Consider the following 25,391-nt stretch of genomic DNA (forward strand, 5'->3'; position numbering starts at 1 on the left):
ATTAACACCATAGTGGATAATCTTTTGTAGAAGAATATAAATGAAGAAGGGATAGATTAAAGGTTGAAACTGTTTCTTTCATACTACATAGGTTACAAAGCAGCGGACATTTTTTTTAATGTTAATGAAACGTATATTATATATGAATGTGTTCTTCATGACTTTTCCCTGTTTTTAGCAGCTATTAAGTGATCATAGCTGCCAATATGTCAAGGTCCAAAAGCATGTCAGATTTGTATGGATGGCATATGCTGCAAATTCAACATGTATAGAATGCATCAGACTCACAGATCTTGTGATTTAAGGTTGATCTGAACAGACACTGTGGTCATTTGAGCTGCACACGTCTAGAAATACGGGATGGCATCGCCTAACATGTAGAATTCAGTCTGTGTTATGTGAGTGTGGTGGACTGAAGGGCTGAATTAGTTTCAGGTTGATTTTTAGTATTGAGTGTTTGTTTTACAAGAAACAAATAGATGCCTGTCGCCTGTGCCTGAGCAATTAATTATCAGTATACTCTAATAAACTAAGATCTGGGAAAGTTTCCTTCATCCAGCGTTCTAGCTTTTGACACTACAATGTAGCACTGATTTAAAAGAACAACAAAAGCAAACTTTCAGAGAACAATATTATTATATCTTTTGATAATTCTTTTATTTGTTAATAGCCGATGCGTTGAGAACACTTTTTTGGAAACAAGTTAATCATAAATAAATACAGTTTTATTATTGACCAACAGAATATGAGCTACTATAGGATCAGCCTGTTGGTTTCAATGTTAATTTCATTCTCCTCATTTCACTGATTATATAAGTGCATTTCTTTATGATCCGCTGCTGCTTGTCAGCTCTGGTGTCCTATTCATAAAGGCACTGAAGGTTCTTATCTACCCTTATGTCGATAATGGCATCTCAGATTCCCATGCAGCTGCCTACGCATCTCTTTGCTTTGTCTGCTCCTCGTAGTGGTTTATATAATGGTTTGTTCTACATCCCACTCATTTTTTAATACCGTACTTATTTTTGTCTTTTTTTTTTTTTAACTGAAGGATGTGAATTTGCCTTTTTTGCCTCATCTGTAGCCTTGCAATGATGGTACATAGAAAGAAAATGCTATCCTGCAAGCTAGTGGAGAAAGAAGAAAAAGGATCCTCTTTATTCTTTGCATTTCTTATAGTCTTACAGTTACCATGGATACACCTGTTAAAGCTGTATCAAGCCTTTATTTATATTCCCTATTTTTCTTTAATATTTTCTGTTTTTCCTTGAATGCCTTTTTGATAAATTATAACTTTATAGACAAACATCTATTTATTGATGCTTAGACACTAAGTAAAATAATGTTATTGCTTAATTACCATAAAAAATATTAAATGTAAGATGAAAGTTAAACTCTCACTGACTTGAAAGCTATCCTTCAGTGGAGGTCTAAAGAGCAGTATCACTCATCTTTATATTTTCCTTGTTGAACAAGCAATAATTTACAGCTAAATATTTTATGAAAAAGGTAAAACTCCAACAGTTGGTATACTTTCTAAAATGCTTTTCCTCAGTTGCTGTTACCCCAATCTACTGTGCTTGAGAAGCGCTAAGCCTGTGTCTTCCTGGTTCAAGTGTTTAAAAAATGCTTGCTAGTACCACCCATTCTTCAGAGGCTTTTTTCCAAGCCAWGTTTATTTCCCATAAAATGAAGTGAGATGATTAATCTTCACATTCACCTCATAAACTGCTTCTTTAATCTGCATAATTTTTATCATAATCAGTTGTTCATTATAAACCCTTAGTATCAACCTCTTTGTGACTTTTATTTTGTCCTTCATCTGTTTCAATGTGATCAGGTATTGTTTTACTGATTTAGCAAGATTTCTAGTATCTGCACCTTCTTCTGATATTTTCATGGAAGGTATATTTTAAAATAATCTGCTGAAATTTTAGACATTTGTAGTTCAAAAGTATATTATATTTTTTCATCAAATGAAAGCAATGGAATTAAAATATTTTTTCATGACAATTTTAATTTTATTGATGTATCTTTCAGTATTAATTAGACTATTGATTATAATGTATTTATTATCAATTATTTTATTGATTCCTTTATTAAGGAAATATCAGAAATATTAAATGGGTGAGAGCTCCCATTAATACTACCTGTTATGTTATCACTAGCTTTAAGACATTAAATACATCATGACTTTCTCAGTTTTATTTAAATATAAACTACCTTATAGATTTTATTCTATTTTTTTTGTTTAATATAGTATCTTAATTTTTTTTTCAAAAATATGTTGATTTGGCATTTCCAAAATCATACCTACCTACATCAATAAATCGCCTCTGTATTTTTTTTTTCTTCAAATACAACATATATGGTCACTCTCTGGGATCTAAGTTGCCTTTGTTTTAACAAAAAGCTACAACTGTTCTTTTTTTATTTTCCATTGAAAATTCTAAGTTAGTTCACTTGACAAGTTAACAAGTCAGAAATATAATCTGTCTAAACACTGAGAAATATTTTTATTCCTGATTAATTACTATTTTTCAATTTTTTTTACAGTTTCTCAATATCATAAAATCTTTTTCTATAAAGGAAAAAACTCAGACATTTCTTTTTTTACAAAATAAAAAAGAAAGAACATTTAATTTTTTAAGAGAAAACACTGAAACTTTTATTCCAGTAATATTTGATAGAAAACTATTGTATTTATCTGAAGCTGATTTTTTTTAATAGGTTGATTTTAAGGAAAATGTTAGGTAGAGAGTCCAAATCCTCACTGCAGGGCCAATGTAATGGCTGAAACTATTTCTCTTATCTAGACAGTAATTTGGTTGAGGACTAAATGCAAGGATTTGTCTGAGAGATTTCTGGCCTTATGCTGTTATGTCCAAATTAACATTTTAGGCTGAATAAAGTGCTACATAACTTTTAATAGGCTAATGCTATATCTTCTTGCATAACTGCAATTGCCAAATTATACCTTAAAAAAAAATAAAATAAAAAAGCTCAGTTTTGYTCCTTAGAACAGGATTACTCATTGCCAGGCAACAACTGGTAAACCTTTTCCAAAATCCTTTTTCTTCAGGACATACCTAAACACTTGCAGCTACATAAGAATATACTGGATTAGAAGAGAATATTCCATCCTATTTTGGCTAACCAGGGGTTACTTATGAATGTTTCATTTGTGTTTCAATGCAGAATGAAAGCATTTGGCCAATATTCTGCATCGATTTTGGGTGCATTTGCTCAGTCCGTCCACACTGTTACAGGAAAAAAAATCACATTTTAAGCAAGAAGTGTAAAATGGCCTTTGAAAGTCAGTGGTCTTTACAGCCACATTTGAGCTATAGCGAGCTGTGTTATTGCTCCGAGTCTGTGTCAGTGTAAAGTCAGATTGTTAGTTTTAGTATAACTGATTAAAGAAAGTTTAAACTATCAAATTTGATTTTTTACTGAAATAGAGAATAGAGCTCTCTATTGCTAAGCACAGCTGATAAAAAGCAATTTAAGATATGATACCCAAACTGTATCTCTAGGACTCTAGACTGAAGTGCCTTTAAAAAAGAAAGGATTTAGACTCTTCAGACAAGTTGGCTTGAAGAAGACTATCCAAGTGGTATCAGTTTTATGATGAGAACTGATTCTGGGAAGTTATCCCCAGATCGAAAATGTTATATTSGTGCTAACACCCTGCTTCACAAAAATTAAAAAATGAAAGGCTCACAGCTTCATTTATTTTAAGACTTTAATTTGGCTTTAACTGAATATAACTGATGCAATTCAATATTTTACTAGTCAAATTTGTAAATGTACTGTTCTCTGTGGTGCAAAGCTTATCTGCAGCTGAAGACCAGAAAATGAGATTTAAGTGCGAGTATGACTGGTGCGGGATCCTTGCATACATACATTGTTTATGCCAGTCTGTTAATTTCTACCTTTTACTCTAGTATATATTAGATTAAGATGACATCACATCCTAGAGTAATTTGTTTTTCTCTATTGTCTTAAAGGGAGTTTATTCAGATGCATATACTTATTTGTTTAAAGGAACAGCCATCAAAGTTTTCTGACTCACAATACAGCCAGTCTTTTAGTTTGAGGGTGTAATAACATTCTTGTTTATTTACCACTTCTTTTGGAATTTTTAATTTTCAGAATTGATATTGAGATTTGGAAAAAAAATAGAAATTAAGGGATTATATTCTGGAAAATATCCCAGTGTGAAATTAAAATTTCTTATCACTTTTCTTATCAGTTATCATCTTTGCTTTTATTTCTTGCATTCTGGTCATTTTGTGAACTGAGTGACCTGTAGTTGCAAGCAATATGTTATCTACTATTCAATTAAAAAGTAGTGAACAAACAGCAACAGATTTATTCTAATCTAACAGTAAATTCATGAATGTGTTATAAATTGCATAAAGATCTTTCTAGACAACAGCAGTGTAATCACACTCAAATAGCAAACATTACAGACTGTAACTGAAAGGAATATATGAGCTGTGGGGCCCAGTAAAAATTATCTTTGCTACTTAAACAAGAAGTACTTTCCAATATAAAACAGGGATTTTTTTGTTAAATTTATATACATACATACATACATACATAATCAATGATATATTTAGAATAGAATATTGAATATTAAAGTTATCTTTTAATAAATACCTTTTTTTGAGTACTGAAAACAGATTTGGCAACATATTTGCAACCAACATCCAATATGGATAGAACTGCTTTAGGCGTTTTCATTAAAAAAAAAAATAAATCATAGCATGAGATCCAGGGAACACATCTTCAGTTTGCAAAATCTTCTCAATAATCTTCATTGTACCTTGAGAGGCAGACACTGCTCCCAAGCCACAGACTGTTTCATTTGAAATAGGCTAATTTCTTTTCATTAATGGAAATTGGAACGTGCCAGCTCAGATGTACTACTCAGTTGTACATCCTTCTATAGAGGTCCTGCCCCTAAAATTGTAGAAAAAGTTTGTAATGTGCCATAAAGTATYATGCAGTTTAAAAACACATGATAAACAATAATTACTTTTGAAAATCTAAAAATTCTTTGTAAGGTGTCTCCTGAATTTTAAATCACTGCAGCAGAGAATAATGAAATACTTTTAAAAGTAGATAAAACAATCTATAAAATATCACTTAATAACTTAAAAAATATATAGGCTTAGATTGATTATTGTTGTTATATTTATATACATATTTTCCCTCTGAGATTTACCATGTAGTAAGAATAAACTAAAGTCAAGATGAATTAATTACACAGGAGATCAATTTTTCTGACCATTTTCATTGATGAAAGCATAAAGTTAAAATTACATCAATTTGCACTTCAGTCATGATTTTCTTTATTAATAGTCAGAATCTTTTTCTGTTGGCTCATCAGCAAAGAGGGTTATGAATCTCCACCAGTGAATGAGCTCTTTACGCACTTTCTGATGAAGAAGAAATTATTGCACTATATTCCCATGACACATTGATTTAATACACTTTCTCTCTGACAGCTACAAACTGTGCTTAAAATAATAACAAAAAAAGAGAAGACTCTTAACAGTCAATAAGGACCTGAATTAATGTATTAATAAGTAATTTCTTAAAGAAAATGAAAGATTCAGTAAAAGTACCTACCACCAAATAATTTAACCTTTTTTCTATTAACAATAGGTTTTCTTAAGACCTTTAAATGGCATAAATAATCAAAGGATCTTAAGATCTTCATAATGAATACTGATGGTGATCTCATGACATAACTGTCATGTGCATGTCTGCACATGAATGGAAAACCTTACAGTAATTTGAGTGATGCAGAAAATCACTAGAAATACTTATCTGAGTAAAATATTCAATATTAGGCCTAGCATCTCCAAAACTGCTTCAGAGTGAATAAAGAAGATTATTTTCTTGAAAGTTCAAGAATATTCTCTTTGAATATGCAGAATTTAATGATCATTATTATAAAACTTACTATGTTTGGGTTCTCCACACCAAGAAAAAGCAAAATAATCCCTTCACTCCCCAAGTTTGCTGAGCAAACTGTTTACTTTATTAATTTTTATGTAATATTAATTACTCTTAAAACTCAACAGACATTTAACTACATTTGTATTCATTGTAAATTCTAATATGTTTAAGTAGTCTCTTTAAGAATCACAACAATAATCTGTAAATCTATAATTCAATGCCTATATTGCAAATTTCTGCCTTAAATGATGTCAGTGTTTTTGGATTGTCATTTTTGTCATTAGCATTTAAGGTAAATTTATATTGATAAAAAACTTAACTGCATCTCATAACCTTATATGAAATAYGACTTTTTATTCAGCATCTTGTACTCAAACTTCAGAGAAGAAATTTTAGATGAATAGCAGCATTAAGTTTTCACATGAATTCAAAAACATTCTCCTATGCAAAGTACAATTACTAAAAGAAACAAAGTATTCAATAACATGAAAATCTCCCTACTATTATTATTTGKKTTTTTTTGTTTGTTTTATTATTTGTATTTGCCTTCAAGATGTAGCTGCATTTGGAATTCAGTTATCAGTTAATTTATTTTCACACTTGGCCATTTCATATATTATAACTGCTGACAAAGTAAAGAAAGCCACCATGATTTTTCTACAGGCACATGGATTTGGTAGTAACTGAACACTTCCAATAAAAGCAAACTGGTTTAACTCACTTTGCGGTGAAAGGGAGGGCTGTTTATAACTTACAAGATGAAAAGTGGTCGTAGTTTTACATTATGGACCAAAGCATTGATAATGCTGTAAGTCCATAGAATGACTGCAGTAAGACTGGGCCAACCAAGTTATATACATATACGTGTGTGTGTGTGTGTGTGTGTGCGTGTGTGTGTGTGTGTGCGTGTGTGTGTATGTGTGTGTGTGTGTGTGTGTATTTAAGCTATCATATATATTTGAATCCCTAGATACATATACATATCCTTAGTATTATTTTTGGATCAAATCCTAATAGATGGCCTCAGTAGACATAGAGTCCCATCTTATTTTTCATCTGTTAGCTCTGATTTTACTTAATCCCTTTAGCATGTATTTCGCCTCAAGCTTTCTGGCTGATGCTTCAGATTCTCCACAATCTTTCCCTCCATTAACAGTTCTCACTACTACATACAAATTATGGGGCTATCCCTGCTTTCTCCACAGCTAATCCTCTTGTTCCTTCTCATTGTCTAGTGTTTTGGATTCTATAGGAGTAGGGGTGGAAGTAGAATATAGTGAAAATCAAGCTGGATTGAAGAAGCAGGTGGCTTTGGGATACATTCGTTCTCAAGTTACAGTCTCTTGTTCCCTTTCTAGGAGTATACAAATATCCCTTGAACTGGGTCTCTACAGGTTCAATTTTGACACCCATCCACTTGCCCAGTGTAATAATAATAAAAGACTAAACCTGAAAAAAAATGGTGTTTGTTCCTTTTTCAGCATTGGAAGCTTTGTTCTAAACAGGAAACAGTCTTATCCATAAAACTTTGCTCGCTGAGCTCCAGTGTGTAATTTCTGCAGTCTACATCGCCTGCCTCTTGCAGTAATTTTCAAGATACAGGCTACAAATACGCAGGAGCTGTGCTGATTTCCCTTTGCTGTACATATGTAAAAGGTAAAATGAGTATTTTGTACAAGAAGTGGGCAGAATGTAAGAACATCCAAATAGTAAGCTTTTTTTTTTTTTTGTAAACTAAGTAATCTTTTATATTTTTCTTAAAGCCTCAAGTACTGTGAACATATGACTTGCCTTTTTCCTTGCTTTTTATTTTTTTAAGACAGCTCCCTTTTTTTGCAGGCTTAGTGACAAATGCAAAATTATGAATTGAGTACATCATTGGTACTCGTAAACCAAAAGGTAACTGTCTCACATTCAAAAACTCTGATTATTTATTAAACTAAATCTGATGAATATCAGCATAACTTTATAACTGTGTTGCTCAGACTGAGATATTGCCTATCATATTCTGTGTTTCAGGACTTAAATTGTTCTCACTGGAGAAAATTGAGAAATTTCTGCTAAAAGAAACTGCTTTCCAGTAAGTGTTAATGTCCTCACAACACTGGATACTGTATGGTGTCATTTAAGGACACTGCTTGGGAGATATTTCTTGACACAGTGAATCCATGTAAGCCTTTCAATCACTCATATAACGCTTAACAGAACAGACAACAAATCTTGTTAAACAGAAACAAATAAAAATGATGTGGACTTTGATGCACCAGAATGATGTCTCTCCCGCCACCTCCCACAGACTTCCATTTTATGATAACACTTAGCTGAACAAATATTTACTTAAGAGCTAAGTATGCCTAATGTGGTCTATGCCATTTCCACTTGAAATTAAATTTCGTCTTCATTTTTAACTTATCATCCTTTTTTCTATATTTTATAGACTTTTATGTTAACACATAATGTCATTTGGTACTTTTTTATTATCACCATCAAAGTTATTTTATCCTACAACTCTCTAACTTCCCTATTTTCTCTCCGCCTCTGATTTTTGCATTTACTCTCTTAGATGTTAATTTTGCRTGCACCAGTTTCATGACAGTCACATTATAGGCAGGTGCTTAAGAACACATTTGTGTTACGTATTTAGCTGCCTTCCTACCAGCAATAAATGGAAGGTATTTTTATAGCGTTGCTTGTCTGGTTCCATGTATCAAAATTCAGTCTCCTGGGAGTGGAGGAGGACAGGGGATCCTGTGACCTGTCTCCAGGCTCAGCTGCACAGGGGTTTGTTAGCTCCTGCCATCCCCCATCATCCTTCTTCCCACTCCAATCATCCTCCAAATGCTGTATTTGAATACGGATAGTGAGATCGCTAAATTCAGCAAACCAAAGCCCAGAGTTAAAGCCTAGGCATAACAAATATTGTAAACATAGCCAAATATTGTAGACATATTGTAAAATAGGAGCTTTCCTGTTTCTCAGGTAGATTCCTCTGCCTTCCTTATATTTCAGTTGCATCTTTCTCTGTCTTTCTGGCTTCATATTACTCTCCCATATTCCATACTATTTTGCTTGTCAGTTAAATTAGAATTATTGTTAGCTGAAATAATATTTGTGGGTCCCACAGTTTACCCTTTATTTTTTGCATGTTAGCATCACTTATTCACCTGTCACTATCACTGCTTCCACTCATTTTCTATTGATGGCACTGAAACCACCCAACATATGAGTTGCTACAGCACGTACTTTCACTACGTGACCTTTCCATTTTCCTTTTCTCATTTCTACATATATCAGCTTTTACACACATAGTTCCACATAAGATTATACGAAGAGAGAATAAAGGTATTGGACTGCTTGGTTGTGATCTTAGTTACAGCAAAGTAAATCCAGAATATTTTTACTGGTGTCAACAAAAAGACATCAGTCTAAAGTATGGGTGTCTGTTCCTAATCTTCTATGTAAAATCCAGTTCAAACAGCTCTGTCATCATTACTACAAGGATATAACATACAATGTATTTTAGGAAATAAATGAAAATGAATTTCTTACTGCAGACCCATATTCCTTTCTCATTAAAAAGGACACTTATTAAAATAACATTTTTATGGAATTCATGGATAAAGATATATATTTATACTAAAAAAAAGAAAAAAGAAAAAAGAAATTCTCTTATTCAAGCAGTCAGGAAATACTGTATTATAGTTTCTATGCAATTTCAGATGAGGAAAAAGAGCATGTCTCTGTTGGTTCCAAACCATTGCCTTTAATCATTTGCATTATCACCTTTTAGTTATTAGAAAATATTATTTCTCTTATAAAAGGGTCAATAAGATCACAATTTTTACATCTTTCCTCACTTTACATGATTTTTAAAAGATGCCTCAATTTATGCAATATTTAAAAGTATTTACTTTTTTCTCACCTCAAGCAACCAGATGCCTTGTGAGCTCCCTTTTTTCTCCTGTGGGAAATATATCAGTTTTTCTCCAGTCATCACCTCAACATTCCTGGAGAGCTTTACTTAAAGTATAGGGGCACCTTTTAGATCTATTGATTCAAAAGCATCCATAAAAGTATCAGTCCAAAATAACAAGTGTTTTTTGAATTAACTACAAAGGATTTGGATCTCAGCCCCAACCTGTCTTGCCACTGGGAAAAGTTTTTCTCTACCAGGCATTTCCTAATGCTTTCTTAATGTTTTTGTGTGTAATGGCTCAAGTCATTGCATTTTTAGCACTCCTTTGAGAAGAGTATTAGAAGTAATAACAGTTTCTGTAAAATTCTGGAACACTGGCACGGAAGGCATTATATGTATTTCTGCATCTTTATAATTACATTTGATCTTAGGAAACAATTTCGAATCACAGAGCTATTTAGTATCACAGTGTCATTTGGCATAGGTTCCCACCACTACTATAGGTTATTGTAATACCTATAGATTGTGTTTAATAGCAAAACTGCAGTATCCCAGCTACTGTACAAATGCATATTATTAGTAGTGTTAAATGGCAGTAAAAAAAATATGCACTTTGGTTTTGAGAGATATTTATAAAGAAGAACATTAAAGGACTTGCTACAGATTGTGACTCAGGGGAATGGACAGGATGACCTAGTAGGTCTTTTCCATTTTTATCTATCATGACTTTGTAATGATTTTATCAAACCATGCAACCTTAGCAGAACAGAAAACGGACAGTTCCATTTCCTAGACCTTATTCATGTTATGTTCTGGTGGGAATGTCATACAGATTCTAAATTCCTTTCTTTAAGACAGAAAAACTCATCACCCTACAACTGATGAATAAGAAAGGATATTTTTGAAATATTTTAAAATGACTTCTGTAATTGAATAAATGAGAGTTTCTTTTTCTGTTATATTTATATATGTAAATATGTATGGATATATATATGATAGAAAAATGCATTTTATTTAAAGAAAAATATACAACTGTCTTTTGCTTAATTTCAAAAATGAAACAAAACTACTGCATATTTCGCTGAGTAAATCAAATTGCCTTTTACCTTTAGCCAAAAAAATCTAAAAAATCTAATGATGATGATGATGATGATGATGATGATGATGATGATAACAAAATGGTAAATTGCAGTTGGGATATTTGATGACTTAAATAAAAGACAGTGAGATTATTGACTGGTTGATCCTGGGCTCATTTTCTAGTGTTTGGTAGTCTCCAGCCATTTCCCAGAAAGAAAATGAATACAATAACAAAGATTTCAACATAGCCAGCCCATTTCCTGGAAGTGTTAGGACAAAAAGGATAAATAATTCAATAAAAAAGAAAGCTGAACTACCAAGTTAATCTACAGTTAAGTCATGGCTGAAGCATCTTCCACTGTTGCTAGTCATATTTTACTATTATTTTGTGGTAAACAGGGACTTTGGTCTCCAGGATAGTCGATATGTACTATTCACAATGTGCCATATTAAGTATTATGGGATGGATATATTTTCATTTAAACCAGTTATAATATATAACAACAGATGTCCTTGTTTCCTTTTTATCCTTATTTGTGTCATTATCTTGATATGGAATTTGCATGAAAGGAGAAAAAGAATTTGTGCATGTGTTGGTTTAATTTTAACTCCTCATTAGTAGTATGCGGCATAATTCCATTGTCTTCCAGGGATGTGAAAATATATTAATTTAAATCTTGTCTTTTTGCATATCCTTGGAAAACAATGAAATTATACCACATATTACTAATGAGAAATTAAATCAGGTCAGGACATATACAACATATATATGTATGTATAGCCTGATAGTATTCTAGGGTGTGACTCATTTCATTGTAAGGAAAATATTTAAAATAGATACCATGAATTATACTTTCAAAAATGTCTTTTTCTCTCCATTGACAATAAATGGGAAAAGATGACTAGCTTAGATGTAGATGTCTAAAAGGTGAGATTTAACGAACCCTTAAAAAAGGAAAATAGTTCTTATTTGCATTTTTGGATTCAGGAAATCAACAAAACAAATGGAAACAAGTTCAGATATCACCTTTACCTTTCTGTGTGATCACTAATATCAGGTAATTTTTAGCTTGTGACTCTATAAAATAAGGAGAAAAGAAGCACTCTGGAGAAGAGGGATACAACACAGCATGTTTAATGCTAATAGTGGTATGGATCACCCTATAAAAAAAACTTATCTGAAACAGACTACAGGAAAACATGCTCTATCAGTCATGCTGAAACTATTGCTATCAGTACTTTGTAAAGTCCATCACTAATACAGTATGTCAGCATATTTCATATCATACCAGATAAATGAAAACACACAATACTTTGTTTAATAAGATATTAAAAACTATTCCTTTTTCAAAATTTGTGAAAACAAAACTGAATTTTCTGATCAACTCATGTAAGTTTCAGGGTTTCTTTTCTTGCTTTTCTGCCTTTTTTTTCAGTATTAATATTTTGGTAAATGATAAAAAAGTCATTTAAGCTTCTTTACACTCTTAGTAAACTGACAAGAACAATTTAAATAGTTATTGTTACTGTTTAGAGTGCTATGCTAGCTTAAAAAAACTGTGTTTTGCATTAGAAGATATATATATGAAAAACGTGGTAGCTTTTTTCCTTACCTAAACCATGCCTRTGTGTTGACATTGGTGGTAACACAGTCCACGCCTTCGTCTTTGGATTGTAGCATTCAACAGTGTTTAATGTCTTTAAACCATCCCGGCCTCCAATAACAAACAGTTTCTCGTCAATGACAGCGACACCAAACTGAAGCCTCCTGCCATTCATCACTCCAGCCTGGATCCATATATTTGTTCTGAGATCATACTTTTCAATGGTTGTAGCACCTGATGAGACACATTAATGGGATAACATATACAAAATTGGCATTAGATATCTTTATTTTTGTCTAAATTTGACACAGCTTTACTACAATTTTCTGATTACTTCATACATCTAGACAAAATTTTCTGTTTCTTTAGAAAGATCAGTGACAATGATCTGTGTGCCCTTAAACCAAATGTAAACTCATGATTTGCATTAGGAATGGTTTAGTGTACTGCTCATTAAAACTATTTTATTTGTGTTATTATACCCTATAAAATATGAGAAAGCACATTCAAAACAGGACTGATGTCTGATACACATGGTAAATTTTCCTCTTCTTCTTTAAGTTAAACAGGGGACTTTGTACAGTTCTGTGGGGTGTGAAAGAGTTGGTAAGATTTTAGTACATGGCTATGTATATTTATCACATATATTTATACGTTTATGTAAGTAATAATAAAATGGAAGAAAAGCATCACTTACAGTGGAAGATTAAGAGGATTGTGATGGTCTTTTATTCACAGAGTATTTGATTTCATAATCTGAGATTAGCCGTAAATAAAATTGTACCAGATATGAGTTTTACTCTTCCTGAAATTTCATTGTGCCTGGGAAAAGGGACTGATGGCCAATAAATCCTTCCAGATCATAGAATCATAGGATAACAGGGTGATTCAGTTTGAGAGGGACCTCACGAGGTCTCTAGTCCAAACGCCTTCTCAAAGCAGGGTCAGCTATGAGATCAGGCCATATCCATTCAGGTGTTGACAACCTCCAAGGATGGCAATTGCACAGCCTCTCTGGACAAACAGTCCCATTACTTGACAGTCCTCATGGTGAGGATATGGCACACTTTTTATTTATTTATATATATATTTTTAACACACCCATATTCAGCTGTATCCTAAGAATATTTGATGACAGAACAGAGGTGTTAGCTGATGTTACTTTGTTTTATGGCTGGAGCTGTAAGGAGAGTTTGCAGATGCTTCACTATTTACTGCAGGAACAAAGGAGAGGTTGTAGAGGTTCTCTACACAACTACTTTCCATTTGTTCCCAATTTAGGCTTTGTTGTGTATAGGTGCAGCCACTGGGCTGGTTATAATGTTCTGGTAAGTTTTATTCACTTTACGAGTTACAGACTGATTATCCGCACTGAAAGTCACTGAAGACAAGGAATGAGATTTTTAACTTGGCTCAGCAATTTTTGAAAAAAAAATTCTAGAGAATACAAGACTGATATGAAATGATCCAGCTGGCTTGAATGCCATGCGGAGATGTGCTTAAAAATTCTATAGTGACTAATGATTCTGATTGTTAGAAGAATTTCTAGGCCTAGAGCTCTTCCTATAGAAGAAATGGAGTGTTCTTATCAACTAGAATTAAAAAATGCATTACTTCCACATTCTGCTTCATGGATCTTAGCATCTGCAGGGAATCTATGAGTATTCCAGCGTTAGGAACTCAACTGACCTGGGTGCATGAAATAAATTTCAGCCAAAAAAGACTAAAAATATGCTTTTCTGTCATCTTCAAGATATCTATTATATTTTAATGGTTTCAACCATCTGTTCTTCATCCATGAGCTGATTTCATCCAAGGATGAGACTAACTTGATGGTATATCTGTTCTTGTCTGTATTTCAATCTGAAATATGTTATATTCATATTACTGATACTTGAGACCATATTACAGGACCAGTTCCTATTCCACTTTGGAATAACTGTTGCCTGCTCTCATAGATTGAATACTCATCAGTGTTTGGAGCACACAAGGCACATCGCTAGCACACATCTTTCAATTTGATTTAATGTAAAATGAATCCAGTTATGTTATTCAGGAACATTCTGTGAGAGGAACCTAAGTGTCCTAAGTGTGGAAGAATGGGAGATTCACATCAAAAGTGCACTCTGGATCCAAAACCAAAGTGCTAATTCAGATGCATCCAAAATAGCTCTTGATAAATTTTGTGGTTTTTAAATAAGCAAAGTGCCTTACTGAATAAACTGCATTCAGACACTCCAGGAACTCTGCTGGATTAGATGTTCAATATAGAATTTAATAAAACATGATGCTTAACTCAGACTTAACCAATATTAGAAAATACATAGGTGAACATAATTCAAAGGCTGTATTTGGAATATTAGTAAGATCTTCTGACATTAGAATTACAAAAATTTTAAAATCTACTCTTTAACGTTGAAGTAAACAGCATTGTGGAAGTCATATGCTACAGTTCTAGCTTTTAACATTAACATGAATAGATTCAGCGTATAAAAACCTTCAAGAATTATAACATAACATTACTCATACGCATCATTATAATATGCCTTGCAGCACCACCAAAAAACTGTATCAAAAAAGCTGTATTTTTGTTCTCTCTAACCTAGAAATTAATGCATTTACACAGAACTCAATTTTAAATTAGGAGATGCAAAATAAATAAAAGATGCCTCTGTTAATTGAATGCAAAAATTAGTTCATATTTCTTAAGACTTCAGAAAACTACTAGGGGGTTTAATATATCCATTTGGTCTTCCACATTATTACTGCTCTGTAAGGTTTAAATACAAATCGAATTTAAATTATAATTTTTTAGTTCAATTAACAAAAGTATTGCTTCCATGAATTTTTTTTTCCACTTGGTTCATTGCTCTTCTGCTCCAAAGAATGAATGAATCCTAAAAGAATTATTTCCCAAAGAATTCTAACCTTTTATTATAATCTAAATAGCTGGTTGGTTAAGTTTAGCAGCAGAGCATAATTATGTTGATTCTTTCAGAAGGGATATTTAAACTTTGGAAATGAAGCATTGTTATGTGCATATACAAATAAAACACTGGTTACAGTTCTCATGTATTAACATGTATCTTTCTTTGGATTAATTTAAACTCATCTATCATTTAAATGTTTGTGGTATTGCTTAGATTAACCTTTCCCACACTCACATTACCATTAATGGGATGCATTATTATTTCACTTTTTTGTACTTGGTTAAGTTAAAATTTGCTCTCTTTATCTCTCTGTTTCTGTTAATAAACCCTTTATTGTATATCTCATCTTTGTATGCTATGTACAAGTTACATTTAACAGCAGAAGTTTCTTAAAGAGTGACTTTATAATGCTTAACTGGTAAGTTATTGTATAAATTTTGCTCTTTATACCTTTTGAGATCAGTTTTGAAAGTAAATCAAATGACCAGGTTCAGAAGGAAACTGCTTTGACTGTATACAGAAACATTCTTTAAGTTTTTTGCTTGTAATTATCAGTGCATCATTCTGCACTTTCATCACAGACTTGTGTCTGAAACAAAACTCTACATTTGAGTTGAAGAAAATGAAGGAAATGAAGGAAATATGGACCCAACTTTAAATATGATTTCTCATCTTTGTTTAAAGTATCACTTAATTTCACTTTTTTTTTTTTTTAACTCTTCATAGAAGATCTGAATCAAGTGTGACAAGGTTAATTATCTTAGATAATCATGCCATGCCACTGAACAATAAAAAAAAGATTAGAAAGCCAGAGTGTACTGTTATTCAGACTAATGTTACCTTGATTCTAGAGAGGACATTTAGGTTTTTTTTTACTTTCATGGCAAAAAAAAAATAAAAAAAGCTACTCCATGGACTTGTCATACTTGTCATACAAAATATTGTTTTGATGTGGTCTGTTCTTTTCTCACTGATAATGTTCTAAACTTTTGATTACAATGGCTCTGCAGAAGTAATATTTAGACTGGAAATATCTTTTAACAGAAAGGTGGTAGAACCACTCACAGATGTCTTAAATGGAGAATTTAGGATGTCTTTAATTGCAGATTATTAAGAACAAACATATTTTGAACATACTAAAATTAATCCTACAACATGAGGGATCTGGCCTACATGATTTTTCATTTTCTCTTACAGCCTTACAGTTATGATTCTTTGACTTCAGAAACTGAACTCTGATAAACTGGCCATCTCTGTTAAATGTGGAGGACACCATGGTATTTTTAGTATAGTATTTCTTTACCCTAGATAGAGACAAGGAGACTTGTAATAAGACTTTGCATTTTGAGTTGACTTTAATTTTACAATATTTAGACTGTTCTTCATTCTCACACAAAATTGAGAAGTACTGGGAGAGTGCAGATAAACAGCAGAGAACAACCTTTACTTTGAAAGAAAACTGAGCAAATTACTTCTGTAAAAGCAATAAATTCCTTTCTTTAGACAAGGAGATTCTAGTTTAACTTATTTGATGATGAAGGTAAAAGGATTTGCTGCATCTAGGAGAGGAGAAGAGCCAAAATCTTGATTAAGTCCAACGGGATTTTATTACACAGATCTTACATATTTAGAAAGTGCTTAGCTACTTACAGGTCAGTTCTTCTGGGTATATCAGATCAATAACATATTGGAATATTTATTTTTCATCCATCATATATTTTATGGTTTGCACATACTTCAGGAGAAAAGTAATATTACATTGCCAAATGTTAACATCACAAAAATGTTAAGCACTAATTTACTTACTCTGAAAAGGAACAAAGCAGAAACCTTAATGTATCACTAAAAACCTACAGATCTTCTCTGATAAATGAACATCAGTGTAGTGGGAGAGAGAGGATAACAGGCATGATCTGTCTATAAAAATAGTGTTTAAGTTTCTATAAAAGATTGGAGTCTTTATATTAAATTTATTCATATTAAATATTTAAAGGTGTTAATACAGAGAAATAAATAATGAATAGTTTCGTTCCAAAAAATTGTACAGATTCAACATGACTCTTAAATAATCTCTTCTAGCTGTATATTTTCTACTTCACTGTTGATTTTCTTAGTCTTATTTACTTTGCCATCTTCAGCACCAGTATTGGTGGGCGTGTCATTAACCTCATTACCAACAAGGGCACAGCTTCATATTGATGACAACAGCTTTGAGCTAGTTTTGTTGAACACTCCTCTCACTTAGTGAAGGATCCTTTGAAAATCTGTCTGTTTTCCTAATTTTTAAGTATCCTAATTCAAATGGACAGCAATGTTATTCTTAGTTTCTTTCACAGTCTTTTCTGCTGATTCTGCAATGACCTTAAACACTTGTCATATTGTAAGGGCACTGGAGTTAAATAATTCATAAACATCAGGTTGGTTGGTAAATATTTTGCTATTCAGTTTTAGAATATAGATAAGGGACTGATTATGTTTTATAACATTAGAAAGAAGGCTTTGTCCATTTTTGCCACATTTTCTATTCTTTGTTTAACAGTAATTGACAAAATAATGCATGAGTAATTACTCTTGGTGGAAAAGCCATAAAAACAGCTTGAGAACAAAATAAATTTTCCGTATTCAAATACTTGTTAATACTAATTGATGTTCATAGAGCCTTTAAAGAGAACACAGAATGTTTGAAACCAGTAGTATTGCTGCTGTCTTATATGTGGAAGGTTATTTATTTTCCACTTATGGCACAAAAATAAGGTCACAGCAATAAGAAATATGAATGAAAAGTTCTAAATTTTTTTCAGACACGTCCCACATTTTCACAATGCCTAAAGTAGATTAAAGACGTGCAAAATTTCATAAAGTAAGGTACAGCAAAGCAGAAGACAGTTGCACATTAGCAAATGAAATCAGAGATGTTGAAATGAGTGACATCTTTCAACATCTTGTGGCACAGTCTGCTGTACAAAGATTGCTTACAGGAACATGCTGCATTCAACAGCAGTTCTAACAAAAAAGAAAATAGAACTACTGTAAAGAGAAAGACAGGAAAAGATTCTTCTGATAATATCCAAATATCTGGATGTTAGAGCATATCTCATGGCTCACAACACAGGTTCAAATCCTTTCTAAATCCAGAAGAGTAAAAATGTTCCAAACCTTCTGTCCTATCTCAAGGAAGAGTCAAAGTCTACAGTGGTGATTATTCTGACTTCTCTTTTCTTTCTCTCTCTGTCTTTTTCTTCTTTGTTATAGTTATTAATTTATTTTAAAAAGTGTGAAAGATGACTCATTTGATATAGCATCAAATAGAAAAAAGTCAGTTCTGAAATCTGCAGCCTGTTCACAAACAAGACCAAGCAGGCAATAGCTCTGTAATGTATACAGCTATATTCCACCATGGACTTTCTGTGTGATCATAATCAGGAATGCTCTTACTGCAACTGAAGAGTCTCTTATGGGCTACTACTTTGGGGTTCAGGCCAATCAAGTACCATCACACTGTTGTTCTACTTTGCATGTGGTTTGCACACTGAACTTTGACAGGGAAAACTGAGGCCCAGTATTATCTCACATATTTTTGTATCCTGCCATAACAGGCCCTTCTCACAGTAATGCTTCTTCTGGTTTGACTGCACCAGCATGACCTCAAACGGCTGCTGTTATGCTGTCTGCTATCACATTTCTAGAAAAATACATAAGGAATGTGATCAGGAGCAGGAGATCAAGCTCAAAGTTATCTATACTGTCAGTGCACAAGCCAGGCACACCAGGAAGTAGCTGACTAAGGACTTTTTTGTCCTCTGCTTTATCCTTAGCCCAGATGAGTGCTATACAATCCTGGCCAGGATAAATTTTTCAAAGATTATGCATGAAGAAAAGAGTTTTTGTGATATAGTACAGGTGATTGGTGATGGCATATACCTGCTAGTATATCAGTTGTGTTTCCTACCCAGACAAAAACAGCCTCATGAGCACATCCGCTCCTGAAAGATTACTACAGAGATGTTCAAATAATTCATCTCAAGGTTTAAAATGTTGCATTATCATCTTGGTATCAGCATACAACTACATGCATGAACATAGCCAGCAGCCCTCCACAGCCTCTGCAAGACATGGGCTGTCAAATTCCCCTAGGTTAGCTAGCTGATGCAACAGGCAACGAGTGCAGTTCCCAGTAAGTAAGTCAAGAAATAGGACCGAAAGGCTGTTTGCACCTGTATTGACCAGCTACAGCATTCCCATGAGTCACAGCTGAGGCTTTGTGCCCTGGAGTATTGCTCCCTTCCATATCTTCTTCGTTCTTTTCCTGTCCCATTTCCAGAATGTCTTTGAGCAGTGATTTCTTCTTCTAAGCTTTTTCCCACTCATTCCCACAATGTAATATGGTTTCATATGTTCTGGTAAAATGCTTTACCAGCAGAGGCTCCTGGCCTTTCAAATAAACTTTTCCTTTCATGATGACAGACGCTGACTAGTATTCAAGCAGTTTTCGCTTCTTCAATAAGGCCTTCTTGAATGCCTCACATGGTGTCTGTACAGTCTCTCTATATATTCTGCAGACACAAAAGTTCCCTGAGAAGTTCAGAGAGGTAAGAGCTAACAGACAACTTTTACAGACGTTAATCCTTGCATGCTATGATTACTCTTGGGTCACAGTGATAACAGAAGTAAAGCTTGTAGGTGCTTTTCTTGGCATCATTGAAAAGGGTTAACAGAAGTCAAAATAACATAGGCCACATCACTGTCTAAAGGACAGGAAATACGGTGAATCAAAGCGTGTTTGAGCTCAGTATAGGCCAAACAGGCCTTCGGGGCGAGTAAACAAGCTTACATTTTGTCTAAGCACATAGACTAATAAAATGTTATCTACACATGAACATGTCAAGGATGTGAACTTAACAGACAGGGTCTGAATGTCAATGTAGGAAATTCTTATCTTTAATTAATTCTGAAACAATCAAAGAAAGAGTTGGATGCTGTTCCAGAAATCAAAGCTGAAGTATAAAATACTCAACAAGAACAGCATTCAAAAAAACAATTCGCTAAGAGTCAAGCCGCCTTTGGTATTATGGAGGAATTATAGCTCTTGAAGGTGTCCCTCTGCCAGCTTCCACCCCTAAGAGGTCTTCCTACTCTCTGTCTCTCTGCATTAATTTACTAATGTGCTCAAGATACTGGTGACTATTTTTCTATTGTGCTGCCTCCTAAAGGAGCAGACCAGGCTGTGCAGGAATATGCCTCCTGGTTGGCATATGATCAGATGATGAGTCCAGGTAGCAGCTCTGTCATTGCCTGGAGTCTACCTTGCCAAGCTCCCTTTCCTGCTCCTCCATTTTGGAGTCCTAAAGATTCCTGTGTACTTTGGGGAGTCAGGAGCTGTGACTCTGCTGTTCTTAACGTTTAAGAACAGGTGAATATTCAGATGAATATTAGACTTCCAGAGATCCAATAGTGCCAGAATGGACAAGCAGCAGAAGAAAGGAGGAGAGGAGTTACTTCATCTTTGCTGTTTGAAAGACAACCTGTTAAGGCACTATCCCTGTCTGTTTCTATTCTGAGAACAGCAAATAGAGCAAGCCTGCTTGTTGAGTAGCAAGCATTTGATAGCAGGAGTCAAGTCTGAGTGAGAAGTATTTCATATAATAATGCTCCCTACACATATCTAAGAGTGGACTGGGTAACATATAACCAAGAGCAGACTGTGATAGTATACTGATGGGAATGTTTTTATCAGTACTGGTGGTTCAAATTGGTCTGGATTAATCTGAGTTCATGTCTAGGTATGAGAAATTTGCCAGTACCTGCATCCTAAGTGGCTTTGTGTTTGAAGGGTGTATGGGAAAGTGCGGAAGAATGTCGAGGAGACAGGCGATGGAAGCTAGCCAGACCATTCCGTGGGAAAAGGAGCATCAACAGGGCATGCTGACCCATAGCCATGTAGCTGGGCCTATGCCAGTGTGGTGTGCACCTGGGCTTTGACTCGAGATTAGCGATGAGCTCAATGTGCCCACTGCACATGTGTATAGTACACAAAAACCACGTACAGTGCCCCCGCGGCGTTCCTCGCCATGGACCGATGCTCAGCGGTGCCAGGGACTCTCCCGCTCCTTTATTGCCTCGATCGGGAAATCGCTGGGGAACCCCCGCTCAGACACAGAGGTAATAAACGCTCAGCATTGACCTTAGTGTGCCTTGTGTTTGTGTATCTGTTCCCGCCAGGAGTCCAGGCGTCGCCCCTGCCGGACCCTTACAAAGGGTAATGAAAAGACTGTTCTGGTATGACTACAAAATTTGCAGAGTTGTGAGAAATTCTGATAGAACAATAACTTGATTGGCTGCTGTTGTCCTGCTACCTGCCTAGTACCTGTCCTAACTGATAAAACTGCCAATTGTTGGTAGCTGGCCTCATGCCACCATTCCAGACCAAGGATGACAATTAGCCAAAAGCTCTGCAAAACTTCACTCATTCTATATCCTCTTTTGGGGTTGGCTGTTCCTGGACTTTCAAATACGTAAGACTGAGTTCACTATAATGAGGAAATCTCTCCAAATCTTTTTTTTTTTTTTTTTCATTTTGAGGGTGTGATTATCATTTAGAAACACAATTTGCAGAGAGGATGAGACTGATGAGATCTCAGAAATTATGGGGACCTGGAATTTGACAAGTAAGTTGGGTTTGACTAGTCAAAGACTCAGAAGAATTGCAGTGAGAGCAAAAGGGTGTGTCACCAGGCTTATTTTGACTTCACAATAAACAGTAATCATGCTTTCTTTTTGATCCCGAATTCCATTTTATGTCTTCCTCTGCATATCAGTCTCAGTAATTTGAACCAGATACCACAAGACCCCATGGAGAGTGGGAAGCAAGGGACATGATTTGTGGAGAGATCACTGGAAGTTTATGCAGAGATCAATCATGAAGAAACTTTCTCTTTTGCCAGTGCACACTCCCTGTTACTCTCTTTTCAGAGTATACAGAGAAGCATATTCACCACATTTTGATTCCTGGATCATGGTACAGGTATGCTTGACTGCAGAGGATACCTTAAGAGGCAAAACAGCTCCAGGAGCTCACTGCCAGGTTCCCCTCCCAAGTAGGGTCAATACCAGGTTGCTTTTGTGAGAGAAGTTGTGGGATTTGTCACAGTCTTATGTTTGGTTTTAAAACAGGCTATTTCTTATCTGTATTTGGCTTTTGTACTGGTTGGCTTTTTTTGTTAATGTTGGCTTTGGATAACTGTCAGGAATTTCCGCATAGCAGCATTCATTTTCTACATATCCCTGAACTGTGTGTCCTGAAAATCTTCTTCCATATGCTGGTTAACCAGCATGTTTTTCTGGTGATATCCATACTAATATATTTCTCATCTCTCTTTATAGCCCAATCTCATACTTGGAAAAGAATTGGATGCCCTCTGAGATTCTTCCTTATCCTTATTCTGTTCCACAAACATTTATTTTTAACAGAAAGAGATCTGGTTTACGCACTAGAAGAACGCTGTGAGATTCTCTAATTAAGTCTTCAATATTGCCTCCACTGGATTGCAGCTAGAGCATTCACCAGCTGCTATAAAGATAGTCCTCTTGTGTGCCCAGATAGCCCCTGCAGTACTCCTGTCATACTGCCCAAAAGRGTTCCAGAGAAATAAGAGAGCTGCTCTGCGATCTGCAGTGCATCCTCTTTTGTAGTATGACACTAGGTCAGGGTAGAGACCAAGAGCAAGAAAATGATTTTGAAGTGAAATGCAAAGCCAAAAACTAGGGGTATACCACTTCAATCCTCGAGTTACTGGCTAGTGTCACTGCATTTTCTTATCAGCAATAGACAGCACAGAAAAATGAGATAGGCTTGAACTTGAACATGAGCATGAGTTCAAGTTAAATTTTTATATTTATTTATTTATTTATTTATTTATTGTGTGTGTGTGTGTATGTATGTACACACACACACAATACCTGCATACATATATTTATATATACATGCATAGATTTTTACATAAAGATGCATTTTTTTTAAATATATATATCAGTTTTTCATGTGTAAAATAGGGAAAGTACTRTAGAGTATTTTCTATCTTTTAAGTCTTTTATATCTATTTCAGAGATTAATACATTAAATAATATAATAATAGGGGACATAAGGGTTTCTAAGAGAGAATGTCATGAGAGAAATTCTGATTATGTTTTTTTCTTCCAGAGATGGTAGTGGGTGTTGATGCCCAGTCCCTGAGATATCAGAGTGAATAGAGCTATTGAAACAAGACAAATAAACGGGAAAGGAGTGACTCATCACTTTGACTAATTGCCGTAACACAGCACARTAGTGTCTTGTGTCCACAAAGCTCTATGAAGGTATCCTTCATAAATACATCCTTAAACATATAATAAAATGTTAAGTCAAAGTCTTTGTCAATATGGAAGTATATAAGAATAAAGTGTAACTTGCTTTCCTAAAGTCGTAGTTAATAATAAATTAATGTATACCTATAAAAGACTAGTAATTCAATTAAAAGACTAATGGAGCAGTAACTGCAGATTTTTCTGTGTACTTATTTGGGTAAAGAACTTCAGACAATTATGAAATATGGCAGGTATTGAATCCTTTCAATATGTGGGACATTTTCCCATATTTATTCTGAATAAGGGACATCCACTGACTTTAGAGGGTCCATGGGATTATATGTATTATGTGTCCATGCATGTCAAAGTGATTATGATGAATGTTTATCTTTGCAGAAAGTAATTACTAAGTAATTAAGAGTAAATTATGAGTCACATTAAACTTAACCTTAGTATGTACTTCAATATTTTATTGACATTCCAGCTCTCTATCAGTCAGGAGAAAGCTGATGCAAGTTTAGGTCCTCATTCATCTTTAAATGTTGCTTTTTATTTTTAGCAGACATTATGTCTTTTTCTCTGTTGTAATACCAACTAGCATACCTGTTCGCTACAAACTCATAAAATATTTACATGACTGGCAAGAGAAGAAATGAGCAAGTCTCTTATAAAAACTACCACGATGTTAGGAGAAAAATAGGAAACTGCAAACATTACTGAAACAGACAGACCATCTGGGACTTTAATTGTCTAACTGACTTTATAACTTTTTTTTTCCCCCCATGTAGGCTTTTCAAAGGAACTTTCTTCTTTTTTTTCCTATATATATATGAGCCTTTTCCTGGTGCAGCTAAATAATTTAGGCACACATAATGGTGATAGCTCTGTTGGAGGCTTCATGGTGTTTCATAAAGCCTCTGTTCCACAGGAACTTATGACTTTCTCAGGTGCCACAGAGAACTGTTAAAAATAGAGGAAGAAAGAAAGAGCAGAAAGGAGAAGAAAGAAGAATAAATAAATTCAACATTACATGTAAGAGAAAAGAGATTTAAAAATATGTTGAAGCTGCAGGAAACCAAAATGATTAATGAAGAGCTTACTGTTGAATTTACTTTAGTGTTGATAAGATCATATTGTGTTAACAGCAATGTGGTGGTGCACTTAGAACTGTAAATAGTCATAAATTTATTACTTTTGATTTAAGTAAATAGAAAAGTAAATGCAGGATATAAACAGGGAGCTGCAGCTTTCAGGGCCAGAAAAAGCTATATCATTACTCATGGTTACAATGGTAATATGTAAAGAACTAACCACAGATATGGTCCACTGTGCTAGGCACTGTAAAAAAAAAAAAAAAAAGAAGGCAGAGTTCCCCTACTCTATAGGGTAGATTTACTTTATAGTATATCTATGTATAAATCTTATAGAGTTTATAGTACAAACTGAAAAACAGACACAGGTAGAAGAAGTAAAGCATATAAAAATAAATAAATGTGACATCAGCAAATATTTTTTCATTCCGTGATCATATGTTTATTTCCTGGATTT

At 34.1% G+C, this 25,391-nt stretch overlaps 1 protein-coding gene across 1 annotated transcript in view; it reads right to left on the minus strand.

The window, feature by feature from the left end:
- KLHL1 (kelch like family member 1) overlaps positions 1 to 25,391 on the minus strand; it is a 190,842-nt gene that overhangs the window by 44,562 nt on the left and 120,889 nt on the right. Inside the window, exon 6 of the mRNA XM_026075972.1 lies at positions 12,583 to 12,807. Within this exon, the coding sequence (XP_025931757.1) occupies positions 12,583 to 12,807 (225 nt within the window). The remainder of the gene's footprint in view (positions 1 to 12,582; positions 12,808 to 25,391) is intronic.

This window comes from Apteryx rowi, unplaced genomic scaffold (assembly GCF_003343035.1).
Source record: "Apteryx rowi isolate R43461 unplaced genomic scaffold, aptRow1 scaffold_417, whole genome shotgun sequence".
Lineage (NCBI taxonomy): Eukaryota > Metazoa > Chordata > Aves > Apterygiformes > Apterygidae > Apteryx > Apteryx rowi.